Source organism: Tupaia chinensis, unplaced genomic scaffold, assembly GCF_000334495.1.
Source record: "Tupaia chinensis unplaced genomic scaffold, TupChi_1.0 Scaffold000101_1, whole genome shotgun sequence".
Taxonomy (NCBI): domain Eukaryota; kingdom Metazoa; phylum Chordata; class Mammalia; order Scandentia; family Tupaiidae; genus Tupaia; species Tupaia belangeri.
Window position 1 is genome coordinate 8,873,771 of NW_006159565.1, and position 19,813 is coordinate 8,893,583.

A 19,813-nucleotide genomic window follows, 5' to 3' on the forward strand; every position below is an offset into this window, starting at 1 on the left:
GTCGGGGACGCGAACCGCGGTCGACTACGTGGGAGTCCAGTGACAGCCATTACGGTAACTGCTGGTCCCCCTTGTTTATTCTTTTAACAATTTTTATTTTAGTTTTGTCTTAATACACATTGTTCGTAAACTTTTTTGAAGATTCCCTGATACTGTAACTGTTTATGCACTCTTTTTGCAGCAGTAATTCCTGAATACATTGGAAAAAATACAAAATTAAAAAGAGAAAACACCCCATTGTCATTATCCTATTTTGTCAGATTCTTATGTTTTTGAGGATCTACTATAGCTCATTGTTTTATTCATGGGAAGAACACAGTTCAATGTTTCATCTTAATTTTACCTTTAGTGTTAGTGTTTTTCCACATATCTCCATCAAAACCCGGAAACTATTCTGCTTAAGGGAAGGGAGAGACAGCTTTTCTTTAAAGAAAAATAGAAAACTCATATTTTTTTCTACACTTGTCATTTAAACAAGGAGATTTTATTACCAACGGTGCAGTTGTAGTCTACTAAAATAGGATATTATACATTAGAAATTAGAATGCTATACTTGTTTTCTCTGGTCAGTAAATTTCTATGACTGTTGTTTTTTTTTGCAGATAGAACAGGCCATTCAATTGTAAACAAATCAATTGTTTCTGTAATTATGAGAATAAAAAGTGGTTTTGCAATTCAGAGAGCTGGTGATAACTGTACCATCTCAGCACTGAGCTAACACTGGGAGATGAGAAGGCAGCCATGAACGAATACATTATGATGTATTTAATTAGAAATTTTCTGTAGTCATATGAGTAAAATAAGAATTGGGCTTGTCCTCGGAACTATCTAAATTTAAATACTGGCCCTGGTAATTGTAGTTAAAATCACTACAACTGCTCTTCTATTTAAACAAACTGATGTCGGGCCGGCAGGTGAAATGGTGGTTAAAGGCATGGGATTCCCACATGGCATACTTTGGTTTGAGTCCTGGACCTGACAGATTGTTTTCTTGCTTTTCCTTTCTCTCTCTCTGTCTCTCGCTAGTCAAATAATAATAATAATAATAATAATAATAACAAATGGAATTAAATACATAAATAATTCTAAAAAAAAAAGACTGATGTTACATAAAAGTTTTAAAATATTCAAGAATTTAGACCTCCAGATAAGTGGGTTTACAGATTTAAAAACTTTTTAGCAATGAGGCAAACTAAATGCTTGATCAGATACGTAATTGCTGTTTCATTTGATGTGAGACTGAAAGTATTGGATTGCTGGAAAAACCATGACACATTTTTACATAGAAATCCAGAACAATACATAACATATATCATGACTTTTCTGACAACCTAATATAATATGAATCTTAGTATCTGTTATTTAACAGATGCATCAGGTTAAGCAGATCTTTAGTTAAAGAGGTGCCAGTAACATTTCAACATCATTGGATATCCAATATCTTGGATATTTGAGAATTTTTTTTTTTTTGGAGAGGTTTTCGCTATAAGGTGTGTGCGCTCGCCAGACAGAGAGACATAGAGACAGAAAGCGAGAAATCACCCCCCAGGGGGGTGGTCACGCCACAATCCCTTCTCCTCCATTCTCCTCTCGGGATCTTGGGAATGCACGCACACGCGCCCGACGTAAGTTTTAAGCCACCGGGTCCAGGACGTGAACCGCGGTCGACTACGTGGGAGTCCAGTGACATAGCCATTACGCTAACTGCTGGTTCCCAGATATTTGAGAATTTTTGTGTAACATGTTTTTAATATAAAACCTAACCAGGGACAGTAACAATTGGAATGATTTTAGGTACAATTAAGAATTCAATATTCAAATCAGGATTGCTCCATTGACTAGCTTATTCCTTACCAAAATTATAACACTCATGGCAGGAAAATGGGTAGCCAGAAAGAAGATAATAAGTATAGTGCAAAATCAAGCAGATCCCACATAATTATAGGAAAATTCCATATTTTCAAGTTATGAATATAAAATATTTTGTCATAAATTATTTCTGTAATGAGTCCACTTATACTAGTCTTGCCCATGGGGATCTTCTTTGTCATAAAATTGATTCTGATAAAGAATTAAAACAATTATTATAAGTACTACTATGTTTACTCAAGGGGCACGAGTTATTAAAGAAATGGTAGTATCTCTGTGAAATTCCTAGCACATCAAATAATATGATCGATGTGATCATGAACCCTTAATGACTTTACATACTTCAAAAAGTTATATGAAAGCACAGGTTTAAAGGAGAGCCTATTGTGAGGCACATGGACTTCATAAAAGCAAAGAACTCTTTACTATTTCTGATGCCAAAGTTTCAGGCATCAGTAGAGGATAGGCAAACTTGTAGTAACAGAGTGGACAGGGTTGCTGCTTTGGTTGGAGCTGGAGCTTAAAGAAGTGGATCAAACATGTCTCATGCTTCTCTTTTCTGGGTTCTCTTATTTTCTTTTATGTTCTTCCTCCTCCTTTTATGCTAGGCTCTCTACCTCTGCCAGAATTTTCCAAAAAACCATTCTCTGTTCTCTTAGCTGGTAAGTGTAATGCCTGACATGTAATAGGTCTTCAATACCTATATTTTCAAGTTGAAATGAGATAAAATCTAATTCCCACTTCTCCCATGATAAAGATGCTGATGACATACTTGTTCATGGCTATCTTTCCATCAAAAGACTTGAGCAGGATTTTTGAACATATAATATCAGCCATCTGAGTAACATGCTCACCAAGGTCAGCCTCTCCCTTATAATTCTTTTTTTATTATTGTTATTTTAACTTTATGCATTTAATCACTATACATCACTTTGCTTGTACATTGAATATCCCCAGCATGAATACACTTCACACCTGTCCAGTTGAAGGTACTAAACACATTAACATTAGCCGATAATAATCCACTTTTGTGTCCCATAAATGTTCTGCCTCTCTGTTTTCCTCCTTAATTTCATTCCTTATACTCTTGACTATGTACATGTCTAGTTTTGCTCATCACATTTATATGCTTAATACTGGGCCATTAGAAAAGTCATGATGCATTTTTGCACAGAAGAACAAAAAAAAGTCATGACCCAATATAATATCATTGACCTTGAAAAAAGTTGCCCACATGATTCCAATCATCACTTCATGTTTTATGAAGATGGCAGTGCCTGATGAACGAGAGGATGATTATGTCGTTAAACGAAGGGTCTTCAAAAGTTCATAAAAAATGGAATTAAAGTACAATTTTTTTCATATGTGTGGGAAATAAATTTGGAAATACAGAAGTAGGTTTTTCATGATATGAATTTTCTATTTACTTTTTGAAGACCATTTATATAGCAGTGGTTCTCTAAGAGTGGTCCTGGGCCCACAGTTTCAGCATCACCTAAGACTTGTTTGAACAACAACAAGTTCATACAGGGATCTCGGGAGGAGAGGTGTGTATGTGAAACCAACAAGAGGTAAAGGCTATTGAAAATGTTGGAGAATGAAGGCAAGAAAGTAGATGAGTTAAAATAATAGTAACTACTTATTGAGTGTTTACTATGTATTGAGTATTATGTTCCCCATTCATTTTCTGTTTTATACCATTTAATTCTCCTGACACTTCAATTTACAGTGAAGGAACTGAGACAAGAGAGGACAAGCTGCTGCCAGTCATGGAGTAAATGGCAGACCAGGCACTGGCCAGTGAAGTCTGGCTCAGAGCACACCCCTTTCTCAGTCCCATGATAAATTTGAGGAGTAAAAGGTTATCCAGAATTGGGGAAGGAGATGTAGAAAGGCAGAGTCAAGGCTAGGAGTTGAAAAAGAATGTTGACTGATTAATTGAAAAAAAAAGTACATCAAAGATTTAAGAAGTCTGTTTACGATGCCTTCTTCGGGGAGTTGTCAGTGTGGTTTGAGGCTCACTCTCTGGGGACTGCTTGCATCGTGTCTGGATGAAGAGAATGACAGAACCGCAATCTTTCTAGACCTCTCCAAAAGCAACCTCAATCACTGAGTGATCCCTTTGGCTGCCACAACTGGTGTGGAAATGATTCCAGGCTCCCATTCCTATGAGATAAACATCCCCCCATCCTATTTAGCTAAACACTGACCTGAAATCGAGCAGGCTGGCAAGATGGAAGTTGAGTCATGACATATTTATTAAGCTGAGTACTGAGTTTGACACTCAGAGGAACACCAAATTAATTCAAGACACATTTCTAGCCCTTAAGGGGCTTACAACATGGGTTTGGCTAGGGGACCACCCAATATCCATTAGGATGGAGAAATCAAATCTCCACTTTGGGCTCATTGAACTGAATGGAGTGACAGGCCAGGAGATTAAAAGGGCCTTGGTGCATATGGAATACATGCCCAGCCTGCAGCCCCACATTCTGTGTGCATTAACTCCACAAGCAGCCTGACTGCAGAGTGAAGGTGGCTGTTTGTGCATAAACATTGTCATTTCACTGGGACTGCTATTTCATCTTTGAACCTTGGCATCAAAGGAATACTGACCTTATTCCTGTAGCTTGCCTCTCTTTGAAGCGTATGGCTTTGCATTGCAGATTAAAGTGAAGACATTCATCAAGGAACAGATCTGGCCAACCGCTCCCCAAATTCAACCCGAAACAAAGCCTTGAAAGGCTCCAATCACAGTTGTAGTGGAGCGGGCTGAAGATGAAGGCTCCTCTTTCTCAGATCCTGTAAGGTAGCTCTAGCATGACACAGTGCATCCCTTTGAGCTTTGGGCAACTTTACCCTGGGAGTCAGTCTATCTTTACAGAAAGAGATGAGCTGATGCAATAGTCTCAATCTGTCCTGTTCATTTTATTTAAAGCAGGCATTGTTGTAAATGAGGTCAGCGTGATCATTCACTGTATGCCTTTGAATTCTTCAAAAGATGTGTCAGAGAGAACTACCTGAAACTTGGCTGATAATTCCATCAACTTCCTTTTCTACTACTTTCCTTTGTTCATTTCTCTGAAAAGAAACTATCCTGTCTTTCTCCTATCTTGCTTCTAAGAAAATAGACTATACACATTATATTCTCTCTCTCGTTTTCCTTTTAAAATAGCAAGACAAGCAAAGTAAGTAACTTTAACTGTGACATATGTGAGGTTAAAAAAACAAATAATTTTTGGGACCAGCAGTTAGCGTAATGGCTATGTCGCTGGACTCCCACGTAGTCGACCGCAATTTGTGTCCCGGACCCGGTGGCTTAAAACTCACGCCAGGCGCATGTGCGTGCGTGCCCAAGATCCCGAGAGAAGAATGGAAGAGACGGGATTGTGGCATGGCCATCCCTCCTGGGGGGTGATTTCTCACTTTCTGTCTCTCTGTGTCTCTGTCTGGTGAGCGCATGCGCCCTATGGCAAAAAAACCTCTCCAAAAAAACCAAAAACCAAAAAACAAAAGCAAACAATTTTTAAGTTATATATATTCTTTCTCTTACTCTTAAGAGAAAGAATCAAGTGAAATATCTCCCACTATAAAGTGAAGAAAATGGTTGATAGATGACTATTATATCTTTAAATAAATCTTTTTGCAGATCTTCAATTGTGATCAGATAAATGGAGTGAATTCCATCTGTGATAAAGTAGTAAACCAAACCAGAGAAGGAGGAGGAATGATTGTAAAGTTGTGTACATGTAAATCAACAGATTCCAATAACACTATAAGGTTTAAAAAAATGAGTGAAAATCCTTGTTGAGACATTGGCTAATTTTCAGAACTACTTTTTCCTAGTTGCTATTCATCTTGACAAAAAGACTTAAAGGTAATTCTGGTCATTGAGATAACTCACTTAACTTGCATTTTTGCTTAAATCTCAAGTACTGATTTTCCTTTAAGAAATGCTTGATATTTAAAAAGATAGTTATTATGGGTCTATGGTGAGCCAAAGATTCCAGACCAGTTTTCTTTCATACAACCTGATAGCTCATCTAGAAATGGATTCAGCTCTACATAGCTGCAGTTTTAAAGGGTTGAAAGATAATCTGGTTATCTAATATGTACAACCCTTCATTTACCATCTTTGTGCCCTTTTTTTGACATGGGTGTGTGTCTAGTTTTGGTGAATGGACTGTTAGCAAGATCGTCAGTGTTACTGCCAGGCTGTGACCCTTTATAACTACCTTGGTGACCATGGAAGCCATGCGGTGACATGGCCAAGGCTCAAGCTAGAAGCAGACTAGGACTCTTCCCCCTTAGACAACAACCATGCAGAGAATTTTCTGATTTGTGTTAGACTTGGTGCAAGCAAGGAATAAACTTTGGTTCTGTTAAGCTACTGAAATTTTCAGTGTTTGTGAGGACCTTTCAAAAGTTGTGGAAAAAGAGAATTAAAGTAAGAGTTTATTTTAGTTCAAAAAATTCTGAAATCCATGAATGGTTTTTCCATAATTTACATTTTCCATTAACTTCCATGAAGACCCTTCAAATATGTTATGGTGGCAAAATCTAGCTAATCTTGATTAATCAAGGACCTTGGAGAACATCTAGTCCTGCTTCACTTCTAACAAGAATCTTTTCTACAACATTCCTAAGAAATGATTCAAATACTTCTTTACCACTTCAGTAAAAACAAGTGATAATAGCAAATCACAATAGGATGCAACACTTCAGTAATAATAGCAAATCAAAATAACAAATTATTGGGTTATTGGACAAGTCATGATGTATTTTTCTATGCAAAAAATGCATCATGACTTTTTTGATCACCCAATACAATAGCAAGCAAATTACAATAGCAAGCAATATATAATGCTTACCAATAATTGATACCAGACACAATTTTAAGTATTATACATGAATTGGTTTACTTAATTTTCACAAAACCCTTCAATCATATATATTATTTTTTTCATTTTACACCTGGAAGAACTGAAGCACAGATACATCAAGTAACTTGCATAAGGATGAAGGAATAAGTCACTTGCCTAGGACTACACAATGAGTAAATAGTGTCCCAGGACTCAAATACAGGCAGGCAGTCTCCTTCAGTTTTATACCATGAGGCCTCCCTAGATGAAATTCTCATTTCTTTTTACAAAGATTAATCAACATGATACAGAATCATAAATCTCAAAAGGTAAACCTAGATGATAACTTAGTGATCAACAAATCACTGTATTTTATATGAAGGCAAAAAACTATCATTCTGTGACTCTACAGTAGTTGGGAGTAAGGATAGATGGATTATATAGCCCAAGAGCCAGTTCAGGGCCAGTCTAATACTCCTTCCATAAATATTCTCACTCGCTTACCTGACAGCAGGATCTGCCTTGCTCATTACACAAGGAAAGCTGGTGTATGAAATATACCAAAAGCTTCCTAAAATTTATCCAAAAGATAGAAAGTTCTAAGAAGCTTTGATGAAACAATTTTTCATAAAGAAGATTAAGTCCATTTGAGCTGAACAAAGTATCACACTTTAGCAGTGGAGACAAAGAAATAGCTGTAATGTTATTGTGTGTGTTTCGTATGAAACATCTTCAGTGGCCAGTGGTGGCTTTCCTCTACCCCATGCCTGAGGACCCATGCTTGACTATAAAGTAAGAAGATTTAAAAACTGAATATTAAAGTGACAGTTTTGGTCTCAAGGAAACAAAAGTTATGGACTCATGAACATGTGTACACACACACTCATATGGAACATTTTCTTTTTTTTTTTTTTGTCATAGGGCATATGCAGTCATCAGAAAAAAGAGACAGAGAAATTAAGAGAAAGGCAAAGTGAGAAATCACTCCCTAAGGGAGATGGCCATGCTGCCATCTGTTTTCCTCCCCTCTCCTCTTGAGATTTTGGGGATGCATACACATGTACCTGGTGTGATTTTCAAGCCACCAAGTTCAAGACTTGAACTGTGGTTGGCCACGTGGGAGTCCAGCATCTTAACCACTCTGCCACCTGCTGGCCCTTTTACTAATACTTTATATATAATTGATGACACAAAAATGATCGAAATTTACTGATCACAATAAAAGGTGAAATAAATATCTTTCTTCTCATTAGAAATGTACATTTTGTGTGTGTGCATTCTAGTACATTTATCGTTAGGAATGTATTTTGTGTGTGTGCATTCTAGTACATTTATCACTAGGCTTGATTTACAAATTGGGTAACACAAAACCAAGAAAAGTGTCTATTTAGGAAGCAGGAAGATGGATGAGGAGAAAGGAGGCAGAGAAAGGGCTGGGAGAGGAGTTCACAAGAGCTGTGCTCTCTGCAGACCTTACCTTGCGTGGTCCCATCCAGTCCCATGATGAGCTTCATTCCTCTGATGATGTGCTCTGCTATCGGGGGGCTCATGGATGTAGCATAAACAGCACTATGTGAGTGAGCCCTTAAATAATCCACGACATCCTTAAATAAAGGGAGACCCCCCCAAAAAAAGAAGGGTAAATCAATCTCAATGTTTGTAGTGAGAATCACATCTAGTCCCATCCCTACCCATCACAGCAAAAGACATTTGATTCTTACAACTCTAAAGATGAATGTGATCTGACTTTCAAGGGTTATCACCAAACTCTCTTTTCTATTTCCTTCTTCTTAGTCCTTCCTCAAAATCCTAGATATCAGGACCAGCAGGTGGCATGGTGGTTAAGTTGCTGGGCACTCCCACATGGCCAACCATAGTTTGATTCCCGGTGGCTTGGTTTCTTACTCCCCCCTATCCCATGCCTCTCTCTCTGGTCAAATTTAAAAAATGAATGAATAATCAAATGGGAGGAGGGTTGGACAGGGCAGAGGGTTAGGGATAGGGAATCAAGGATGGCAAAATAAAAAAAGAAAAAATGCAAAATGTACAAGACATAAGAAATGAAAAATTGTTTGTTGATAACACGTATGTTGATGTGCTTGATTGAGCCAACAGACAGTGTATTTTGGATGAAAAATTCGTTTTGTATACTGTAATGATGTATAGCATATTAATGTTAAAAAATAAAAATAAATAAAAAATAAAAAATATTAAAAAATGAGTGAATAAATAAAAATATAAGAATTATTAAAAAAAACTACAAGCTATACAAAAATGGATTGCTGCAAGTTTGGAGTTGGAGTCTGTCAGGCAAAACAAGATGTGTAAAGGAAAAATTATTTTTGAAACATGTTGAGTGTTGACTACACATGAGCACTGACTTAGTATTCAAGAGTTTCCAAAGGACACAGAAGGTGGTTCTTGCCCTTGAAGATATATTAGATATGATTGTGCCCATGGAAAAGTAATGATTGGTAAAGTAACAGTATAAGCAAATGAGTACAGTATATGTAACAAGGCTACAAGGTACAGAGGAAAGAGAGAAGGTACTACTACCTGGAGTAGACAGGAAGAGTGAGGAGTTAAGTGAGGAGTTAAGATGAATTAAGCCTTTAAGGATAAAGACAGATACAGAGGAAAATAAAACTTGGGGGGAAGCAGAAAAGAGAAGTTGAATAAAGATGTGGAGGCAAGAAAGCACAAGGTATGTTTTTTTTTTTTTTTTTTAAATGGTGGTAATTCTTACATTCCATCTACCTGAGTACCTTTGCAATACAACATTACAGTTCTTCGCAGCAAGCAGTGGCTGTATCTGGGCTGGTCTTTGTGACTTACTTTGACCAGCAGTGTTCCTGAAGTTGATGATAATGAGATACTGTTCCTGAGGCTAGGCCTTAAGAGGCATGGAGTACTTTTATTCTCACAAGGCCCGTACAAGCTGCCAAGTGAACAATTCTGAGGTAGCTTGCTAGAGGATGACAGCTAACTGGTGTAGAGAAATGCCAGCCTAGCTGAGCCCAACCCAGGCCAACCGGTGCCCCAAATGTTCTAGCAACTCACAGTCACTCAAAAGAAAACCCCACTTGCACCCAAAGAAGTGCCTAGCTGAATTCAACCCATGCTGCTAATGTGCAGAATCGTCAGCTAAATAATGGTGGTGTTGTTAGTCACTAACTTATAGGGTGGTTTGTTACACTGCAAAAGCTAACCAATACAGTGAATTCAGAGGACTGCAAAAGATAATTACAGTTAGTGGAAAATTAAACCAAAATGTAGGTTAGGACCAGATAAATTCTGATCATGTCCTGGGAAGTAGAGAAGTGTTTTGAAGAGTATTGAAATGTTTGTGTAGCACTCTTTGGAGTACCAAGCCACTAAATAATGCTGGTCCTCAGTGGTAGGAAGAATTGTTCACCTGCATGCCCCATTCCTGAGGCAAAACGTATAATAACTTGTTGAGAGACTTGATATTCCAACAGACTAATGCCACAGTGGGGAGCCCTCAGAGCCCTCCACATGGGCTCAGACCTGGCTACACAGACCAGGTATTGGGCCACCTATACTGGCTCAAGCACCAGGACAGTCAGTATATCCTTAAGAAAAGCAAATGGGGGTAACCAGCAGTTAGCGTAATGGCTTTGTCGCTGGACTCCCATGTAGTCGACCACGGTTCGTGTCCTGGACCCAGTGGCTTAAAACTCACGTCGGGCGCGTGTGCGTGCCCAAGATCCTGAGAGGAGAATGGAGGAGAAGGGATTGTGGCGTGACCATCCCCTCTGGGGGGTAATTTCTCGATTTTTGTCTCTATGTCTCTCTCTGTCTGTCTGGCAAGCGCATGCGCCCTATAGCGAAAACCTCTCTCCCCCCCCCCCCCAAAAAAAAAGAAAAGAAAAGCTAATGGGCTGATAACAGCTATCTGCATTAGCAGTTGGGTCTGTAAAGGATTAACCACCTTCTCTTGTAGGGTAATGACACAGCTTAGAATTTTACTCAGATGTCTTTTCTGATCATTTCTCATGAATTAGGAGGAACCCTTAGGAATCTAGATCCTCTGCTTTAAGGTAAGTCTATACCCTTCTAACCATCCTTCTCACTCCTGAACCTGAGCCTATGTCTTGTCCCCCACTCTTCCATCTCTCTTGGGAAATGTGTGGTGTGAATGTTTGCAAACTCTTTAAACATTCACAGTCCATCTTCCTCAGTAAAGTGGGCAGCCCACCTTATAGGTGGCTGGTGAATGTTAAATCAGTTATGTGAAGCCTCTACCTGGCCCATGGGAGAAATGAAGAGCTTCATTCTGTTTACTCTGTCTCCTTCAATATTTCTTTCATTCCTCATCCTCTCTTCTATTTATCCTTCTTCCCTGACTTCCTTTCTCCATCTTCTTCACTTTAAACTGTTAATTGCTTTTATTTATTCCTTCCTTTTCTTCTAGCTTTCTTCTTCCCTTCAAACTGGATCCCTCTCTCCCTCTTTTTATTTCAAGTTATCAATTTAAATATTTTTTCTCTTCATTTCTTCCTTCATTCACATTTCCTTCCTCTCCCTATCTCCCCCTACTCCTTCCATTTTCTTTTCCAGAAAATGTGTCCCAAGGACTTGCTCTGGACTATGTCCTAGATGTGTGTCAAAGTCTAAAAGGAGAGGGAGGATAGAAAAGGGCCATATGGTTAGTTCCTGGCTTCAATTACCCATTTATATTAATAATTAAAATTAAGTTTCTGCCTGTTTTTTTTGGAAATCTCATAAAAACTCCTAGATATACTCCTTTATATATGAAGACTATGTGTATGATGATGACCTGAATAAAAGCATTGCTAACAAGGCATTCAGGAGGCTCACTTTGGAGGATCTGGGCACCTCAAAGAGAGAGTGGCCATCACTTTCCACATTTGCTGCAGCCAGGCTGCCTTTCAATCCCCATGTTCTGCACTCCTAGTGAATAGCAGCAGGGATTTTCTCCCTCTGTGAAGAGTGAATACCTTGGGAACCAGCAGTTAGTGTAATGGCTATGTCGCTGGACTCCCACATAGTCGACCGCAGTTTGCATCCCGGACCAGGTGGCTTAGAACTCACGCCGGGCACGTGTGCGTGCGTGCCCAAGATCCCGAGAGGAGAATGGAGGAGAAAGGGATTGCGGCGTGACCATCCCCCCTGGGGGGTGATTTCTCGCTTTCTGTCTCTATGTCTCTCTCTGTCTGTCTGGTGAGCGCACGCACCCTATAGAGAAAACCTCTCAAAAAAAAAAAAAAAAAAAGAGAGTGAATACCTTATATGGGACATTGGGGAGCCAAGTAGGAGAGAGTGGGCAAGTCATAGGAACTAGGTGATAAGAGTCTTGTGGAGGTGTCAGGAAAGGGGTGTTTAAGAGGATGATTTAGCTATAAAGAATGGGTAGATCTGGATGATGCAGAGAAGGGGAAATGCATGGTGATGTGCTAGAATTAGGAATAAGGATGGCATCTCATAGGCAAAGAATAGAGGAGTCAATTGGGTGTAGAGGGAGAAGCTAGTGCTTCTTAGACAAGGTGAAGAGAGGTTACTATTTTGGGGGAAGATATGACCTGAGAGTTATAGCACAGGCTCTGGAGCCCAGTTGCTGGGGTTCAAATCCTGGCTTTGTTACTGCCTGCTCTGGAACCATAGGCAAGTTACTGAATCTCCCCATGCCTTAGTTTTCTTCTCTGAAAAATGAAATAATAACAATACCTTCCTTGAAGTCATTATAAGGATAAAATGAGTTAATGGATTTATGGTGCTTAGAAGAGTGCCTGATTCATAGTGACTACCTGATGCTGTTGGTGATTATTGTTAAAAGATTGCCAATTCAGAGATTCCCAGAAGTAGGAGCATGAGGTGGGATTGAACCAAAATACAAAACTCTTCAGAGTGTGTTCATTTTGGTTCCCTCGTTTCGCAGAGGGCAACCTTCTAAGAGTATGTTATTACATTTTGGTAGCCCCAGACATGAAAGCAATGTTTGTGGTCCAGCTCTTTCTCCTTGCTTATTGGGAGGGTAGCAGCAGACATGAAAAGAAGGAAAGGTGAGGCATCTTAAGGAAAGGCACACCCAGATGTAATGACAGATTGAATGACCTTGAGGGATAACAGAACTAGTAGCTAACAGCAGAGCTGATCTCCATTGGCTGCTTGAGGCTCCATTTTAGGAACTTTGCATATATTAATTCATAAAGCTTCACAATAACTCATGAGGTAGGTACTATTTTTATTCCCATGTTACAGATGCCATAACTGAGACACAAAGAAGTTCAAGAAAATTATTCATAAAATGTTTTAGATAGAGCAAGGATTTAGACTCAAAAATCTGGCTGAGAGTCCCCAACCTCAGCACCACACTACATTACTTCTCCAGGCCAGAAGAGCAGGTTTGGCTCAAGGCAAGGGGGTCCAGGAGGGCCCGGAGACCAACTTGACTTCTTTTATCCCCTTGCCAATGTATTGGCAAGGATGTGGGGATGTGTGTATGGGGAATTTCGTATATACTCAAGTCTGTATTGTAGTACCAAGCCACCATCAGTCTCAAAATGTTTTATGTTCATTACTTTTGTTTCTTCAAAAGAACTAAAGGTTCCTTGAGAGCAGGGCAAAGTTATACACTTCTTAAAAAAACCATAGAGGTGGCTATTTAGCAAGGGCATGGTCTAATGGAAAGCATAGGAGACTGAGGAAGGATGGCAAGGGTCCTTGAAGTACGTGTGGAGATGACTAAGCTATAGCCATGTTCTTTGGACCTAGGGGCATTGTTGACAAAGATCAGACAAGGACACAAAACAAAGATTCCTGTGATTTCTACAAGGACTCTTCGTAGTGTCTCCAATCCTCAATTTCCCTTCATAAATTGAGAAATTTCATGAATTCATGGTCAGGAGCATTCTTAGCTTGAATAAATCAGTATGGCATCATTCCCCTTTTAATATAAGGCTGTCGGGCCCATTGTTTTCTTTCTTTGGAACTGGGTTCGTTTCTCTCAGAGTCTTGGTCTGTGCACAAGGCTAATCTGTGTGGTTCAGAATGGGACTCTATGAGGAACTTCTGGAGAACATCAAGGATAGCCTTGATTCCTGGTTACTGGATCTTTCCTCATGATCCCCCATTGGGCGCCATGAGCCACGGATAAAGAGTTGGCTTTGGTCTTTCGCAAGGAGAGTCTGGGTTGTGTCTTCCTTCAGGGTGGGTTAGAGGTCTCCTCCTTTGGAAGTTTCCAAGTCCATTTGTGAGTTTAAAACCCTGATTATTTTCTCTACCTATAGGGCTAGAGTTCAAGGGCAAGGGTGGATTTTCAGGAGGAAACAGACAGGAGGCTCTTAGAATAAACATCTTGGTGCTCATTCCATGACCCCTATTTACTTCAAAGGGCTGTTAAATATAGCCAGGGCTACATGCAGGGCAGAGCTGGCTTCTGTGAGGGGCCTGTCTTTGCCTGATGTGCAGGCTGCAAGGACTGAAGCTTTCCCTAAACCAGGCCACCCTGCCCCACTTCCCTCCTCCAGAATTCCAGCCCCACAACTTATCAATCATAAAAGTTACTTTTGCAAATCTGGTTGCTCTGTGGAGGCTGCGGGAGCCAGTGATTAGCACCAGGCATGCAAGAGAACTCAGGATCTATGGCTAGAGAAAAGTTTGGGACCTGCAGCATTGACCACATTTTTTAACAAATGGATAAAATAATAATGAAATAATAATAATAAAAACCCATAGAAATAAGAAACCAAATCCCTTCAGCTTAAAGAAGACACTCATGACATGGGGCTCTGACAGGTAGAGAAAAGTCATTATCTGACATTTCAGTTGAAAGGTCTTGAAAGGACAGACTCCCCTAAGTTGAGCTGTTTGCTGTGTATTTATGGCACTTCTAAACCCACATACACAAAAGTCAAAATCTTGCTGGCTCTTCAGAAACTTTTTTAGCAGTTTCCCTGGGGTGGCAAGAGAAGACCACAGTCCTCCAGTATGCTCCTATTAGCAGAGATGAATTTACAGGGCATTTTGTGAGGAGCAGGCTGAAGCCAAGACAAAATTCATGCTCTCTGTCGTAGAGACTAAGCACCAAACTGAGTTTTTCTTCCTGTGTATCTACAAATATTTGTTTCTTACAGGAGTCATTCCCTTGCCAATGTACACAGTTCTGATCTTGGTCTACTCCACGATGACTTCTAGAACCTTCTAGACACTGTTACTGGCACTATATACCAATATTGGAAATGCATCGATATTGACATGGTCACTTTAAAAGAGAGCTAAGATTCATATATTTTAATCATTTTCTAAATTTTTGGACCCAAGTTGCTATTTTTAAATTTTGAGACTGACTATAAACCTATGAGCATAATGAAATGGAAATGATTTAAAATTTCAGGAAAATGTCAAGTCTGTGTACATGTTAACATTTTTATAGTTAGTTCTGTTACTTTTACATCCCCTAGTTTAGAATCCTGGCTATTTTGCCCTAAAACTGAGATCATATCTAAAATTTAAATGCAACTTTAAAAACTGTACTTTTATTATTTGAAAAGATAAGTAGAAATTTTAAAAACAGAAACCATTACTATTTTCCCTATTCAGCTACAAAGCATAGTTTAAAACAGATTCAAAGTTAAAATTCTTCACAAAATTATCTAATGTTTAGGGGAATAGAATACCTGGTTTAAACTACAACTGCACAGATTTTGAAATTAAAATAATTTAAAAAATAATGCCAGTCAGTGGTGTGGTGGCTTCGGTGGCTAGATCTCATATGGCCGACTGTGTGGTTTGAGCCCTGGACCTGGCGTCTTGAGAAACATGCTGTGCACATGTGCATGTATACCCAAAATCTCAAAAGGAGAATGGAGAAGTAATTGTGGCATGAGCATCCCCTTTTGTGGGTGCTTTCTTACTTTTCCTATCTTTCTCACTGTCTCCGGTCAATGCACATTCTGGAAGAAGAAACAAAGAAAGGAATAAAAGAAGAAGGAGATAACATAACATTTCTTAATTCATGGACTTATTATGCTGGAAGGGAACCAGTTGACCAGAGTTTAACATAATCTCCTATCTCCTCTTCACCCTACATTTTTTGAAAACTACCCTATGTTTTCAAGATTTTACATCTTGCTGTTTTAGAGCATTATAGTTAAGCTAATGAGCCTCTGCCAAAGTCTTCTCTAATTCTTGCTGCCATCTAGTGGTAAATTCTGAGTCTGCAGATGTAACAGGGATGGGGGAAGAAAAGAGGGCTGGAGGAAGAAGGGCGGGGAGGAGGAATGAATGGTGCAGTCTTCTGAATCCAAAGATGCACAGAATAAGTATTTTAAAGGGCCAGGAAGTTAACAGATATACATATTGTTTCTTCATCCTGATTACATAAATACTAAGAATTTTCATAGTTCCTTCGTATCTGTCTAAAAAGCAGATGTAGACAACAGCACCTGCACTTTAAAAATCCTCCAACTGATTTTGAGACCAGCAGTTGGCTGGCGTAATGGCTGTATTGCTGGACTCCCATGTAATCGACAGCGGTTTGAGTCCTGGACCTGGTGGCTTAAACTCACGCTGGGCGTGTGTGTGTGTGTGTGTGTGTGTGTGTGTGCGCGTGTGTGTCCAAGATCCCAAGAGGAGAATGGAGGAGAAAGGATTGCGGCATGGCCATCCCTGAGGGGTGATTTCTCGCTTTCTGTCTCTTCTGTCTTTCTGGCGAGTGCACGTGCCCTATAGTTAAAACCTCTCCAGATAATAATAATAATGATAATAATACTCCAACTGACTTCAAGATGGAGAGTGTGAGAAAGGCATAGCGATCTCGCCCTTTAGTTATAAACTTTTGTTTAAAGTGGGTATCAAATGAAGGAAACTCTAAAGAGAAAAAATGTGACATCTACCAAATTTGACAACATGTCCAAGATTCACTTGCTTCAGTTTATTCAGGTGTCTTTAGTTCAGGAAACAGAGTTACGCTTGATTAAAAAATGTGTAGCTCAGAACTACTGGGAAAGTAATCACAAAACCATAGCTCCCAAAATGATGTCGCCGGGATAAGGGAGCTTCTAAATTTGAGACCCTCTGATCCCACTGCTTTGACAGTCGAGGAAGGGAACATTCGACCTTTCAACCAGATTTAACTAAATTGTTAAGATCCTGGGTATTCCGTTTTTTAGCTTTACCCAGCTAATTCTCACAGGCCAGTAGAGGAAGGATGGAAAACAATGCTTTAAGCCCAGAAGAGTAAGAGCTTATTGAAGAGTAAGGATCACTTAAAACTCTGAATATTTTAAGCATCTGTGTGACTCCTGGTAGGGCAAATGGTCAAAATGAAGTCTGTTGATTTAAATCCCAGGTTTTCAATGATAGGACTGTTTTTTGCTGCACATCTTGGTTTATCTAATTGGTTTACTAGGAGTTTGAACTCTTGTTCCTGCCGGTCACAATGGGTAAGGAATTGGAAATTGCAGAAAAGCTACTGATGCCACTTGGACACACTAGGTTTGAGTCCAGGTAGAGCTAACAACACCATCACAGTCTCTTGGAGACAGGTATATGGTTGAGATAGCTGTAAGGCTTTGGAAAAGCATGTGGGGCTGTGGTATGAAGCGATGGAGAGCTGGCCTTCAAACCCAAGTTTGAACATTTCATAGTTTCCTCATCTTGTCTCTCTTTTAAATTTTTTGAAATATTTATTGTTTTATATTCACAACCTCCTTGGTGGTATTGTCACTTAACAGTTTAATCCCATCAGACCAGGATTTTTAAGACATACAGATGAGATTATTAGAGGATGACAAAGTTTGACCTTGGTTTATCCAACATTGTAGAAAGGAACTACTTTGCAGAGAAAATATCTTCAAAGTACATTCCTATTCCTGCCACTGTTTTGATTACAATTCTTAAAATCCACAATTTGCAGCACAGAATCAGTCTCCTGAATAGATGATCTTTGTTTACTATTGATATTATCTGCTTTGTGTTTTTCATGCTACAAAAAACAAGCTAGTGGGACCAGCAGTTAGCATAATGGCTATGTCGCTGAACTCCCATGTAGTCAACCGCAGTTCGAGTCCCAGACTTGCTGGCTTAAGCTCCCATCGGGCGTGTGTGCCCAAGATCCCGAGAGGAGAATGGAGGAGAAGGGATAGCAGCATGGCCATTCCCCCTGGGAGGTGATTTTTTGCTTTCTCTCTGTCTCTGTCTTTCTGGTGAGCCCATGTGCCCTATAGCAAAAAAACCAAACCAAAACAACAACAACAAAACCCCCCAAAAAACCAAGCTAGTTATACTTCTCGTATGGTCTTGTTATCACTTCTATGGTTTGGTATACATTAGCCCTCCTTTGTGAAATATAACTCCCTGTGATTTATCTAGAAAACTGACATTCCTTCTAAAAGGAGTCCTAGATACTACTCTACAGTGTTAATTATTTCCTCTTTACATATGTGTGTTCACCAGAGATAGAGAGACAGAGAGAGAGAGATGGTGTGGGATGGTCAAGTGCAATCACTTTTCTTCCAGTTCTCCATCCTGTCAGGATTTGGGGCACACACACACACACACATATGCCTGGAGTGTTTTTTAAGCTATGGTTGGCTATATGGGATCTAACTCTCTTATCCACCAGCTATGGAAATAACCTCTCTTATGCTTTCTTTTTCTTCTCTTTCTTAGAAAGAGTTTTGCTGTAGGGCACGGGTGCCTGCTGGAGAGATAGAGAGACAGAAAGAGAGCCATCACTCCTCAGGGAGTATAGTCACACCACAATCTCTTCTCCATTCTCCCCTGGCATTTTGATCATGCCCACGCATGTACCCGGCATGAGTTTCAAGGTACCGGCTCTGGGGCTCAAACTACAGTTGGCCATGTGGGAGTGCAATGACATAACCATTATGCCATCTGTTGGTCCCAGGGAGAGGGAAGGTGAGAAAGCAAGCCACCAGGTCCAGGACTGGAACCATGGTCAGTCATGCGGAAGTTCAGCACCTTGACTACCAACACACCTTGTACCTTGTAAACACATGTTGTTATCATCTGATTATAACATGATTAATCATCATATGCTCCTCTTCATTATTTGAGGGAGAGCTCTTCGACACTGGACCTTACCAATATGGTCAAGTGCAAGCAATATGTGAACCACTGTTGCTTGGTTCCAGTGACCAGTCAAGGCATTGTGTACTTAGCGGAATTTCTCAGGGAATTCAGAGAAGCCTTGTAGATTGTGTCCCCAGGGTGTTCAGGTTTTAAACAAACACTAGGATTTCCTCTCTTACCTTCCTTCCAGCTATGTAACCTCCTGAGGCTCCAAAGCTTTTGGTGAATGTGCCCATGAGCACGTCAATATCGCCAGGGTCTATTCCAAAGAATTCTGTGACACCCCGGCCAGTTGGGCCCACGGCCCCAATACTGTGAGCTTCATCAATGTAGAGGTAAGCCTTGTATTTCTTCTTGAGAGCCAAAATCTGGGGTAGATGCAAGATGGAACCTTCCATGCTATGACAGAAAGAGAAATGCACATAAGTAACGGACACCCTTCTGAGAAGCTCTGTCAGTCTCCCATCTGATACATCTAGTGAATGGTGACAGACACGTGCCATTTCTTTCTTCAGAAGTCATATTATAAAATATTTGGCTGAGATAACTCTGTCAATCAAGTAAGGCTGCTCCAGCATTTTTATGCTATTGGAATAAAATAATTTGCACTCAATAGATCTGAATACTTTGGGTTGTTGTAGCTAATTTCCAAATAAGCAATTAATTCACTGAAATGTTGATCTGATTAACTTGTAAAGCTGTTTGGAGTAATAGACTGAACTTGGATTCTAGGTGTTCTGCTGGTTTTGATGATGCACCTTTATATCTTCATGCCATTGACTATATGGACAGATATATCTGAACTAAATTCAATGCTTGAATTGCCAAGATTAAAAGAGGGAATTAAAAATTAACAAAATAACTTTATTTAAGACATCAGAGTATTAAATGAAGCATAATAGCAAGTTCCTAGGACCTCCTGTTTGGTACCCATTGCAAGTCAAAGATTATTTGAGAGACCCAGTGATGTCCCTTTTTCTATTCCTTTTGGGGAATAGAACAGA

General features: G+C 39.7%; 1 protein-coding gene across 3 annotated transcripts in view; it reads right to left on the minus strand.

The window, feature by feature from the left end:
* The window catches only part of SPTLC3 (serine palmitoyltransferase long chain base subunit 3), a 161,539-nt gene that overhangs the window by 27,692 nt on the left and 114,034 nt on the right, over nucleotides 1-19,813 (minus strand). For all 3 annotated transcript variants that reach the window (XM_014585987.2, XM_006143659.3, XM_014585988.2), the window contains 2 exons: nucleotides 18,989-19,208; nucleotides 8,209-8,335 (listed from right to left, as the gene is read on the minus strand). In XM_014585987.2, coding sequence (XP_014441473.1) covers nucleotides 8,209-8,335; nucleotides 18,989-19,208 — 347 coding nt within the window. The remainder of the gene's footprint in view (nucleotides 1-8,208; nucleotides 8,336-18,988; nucleotides 19,209-19,813) is intronic.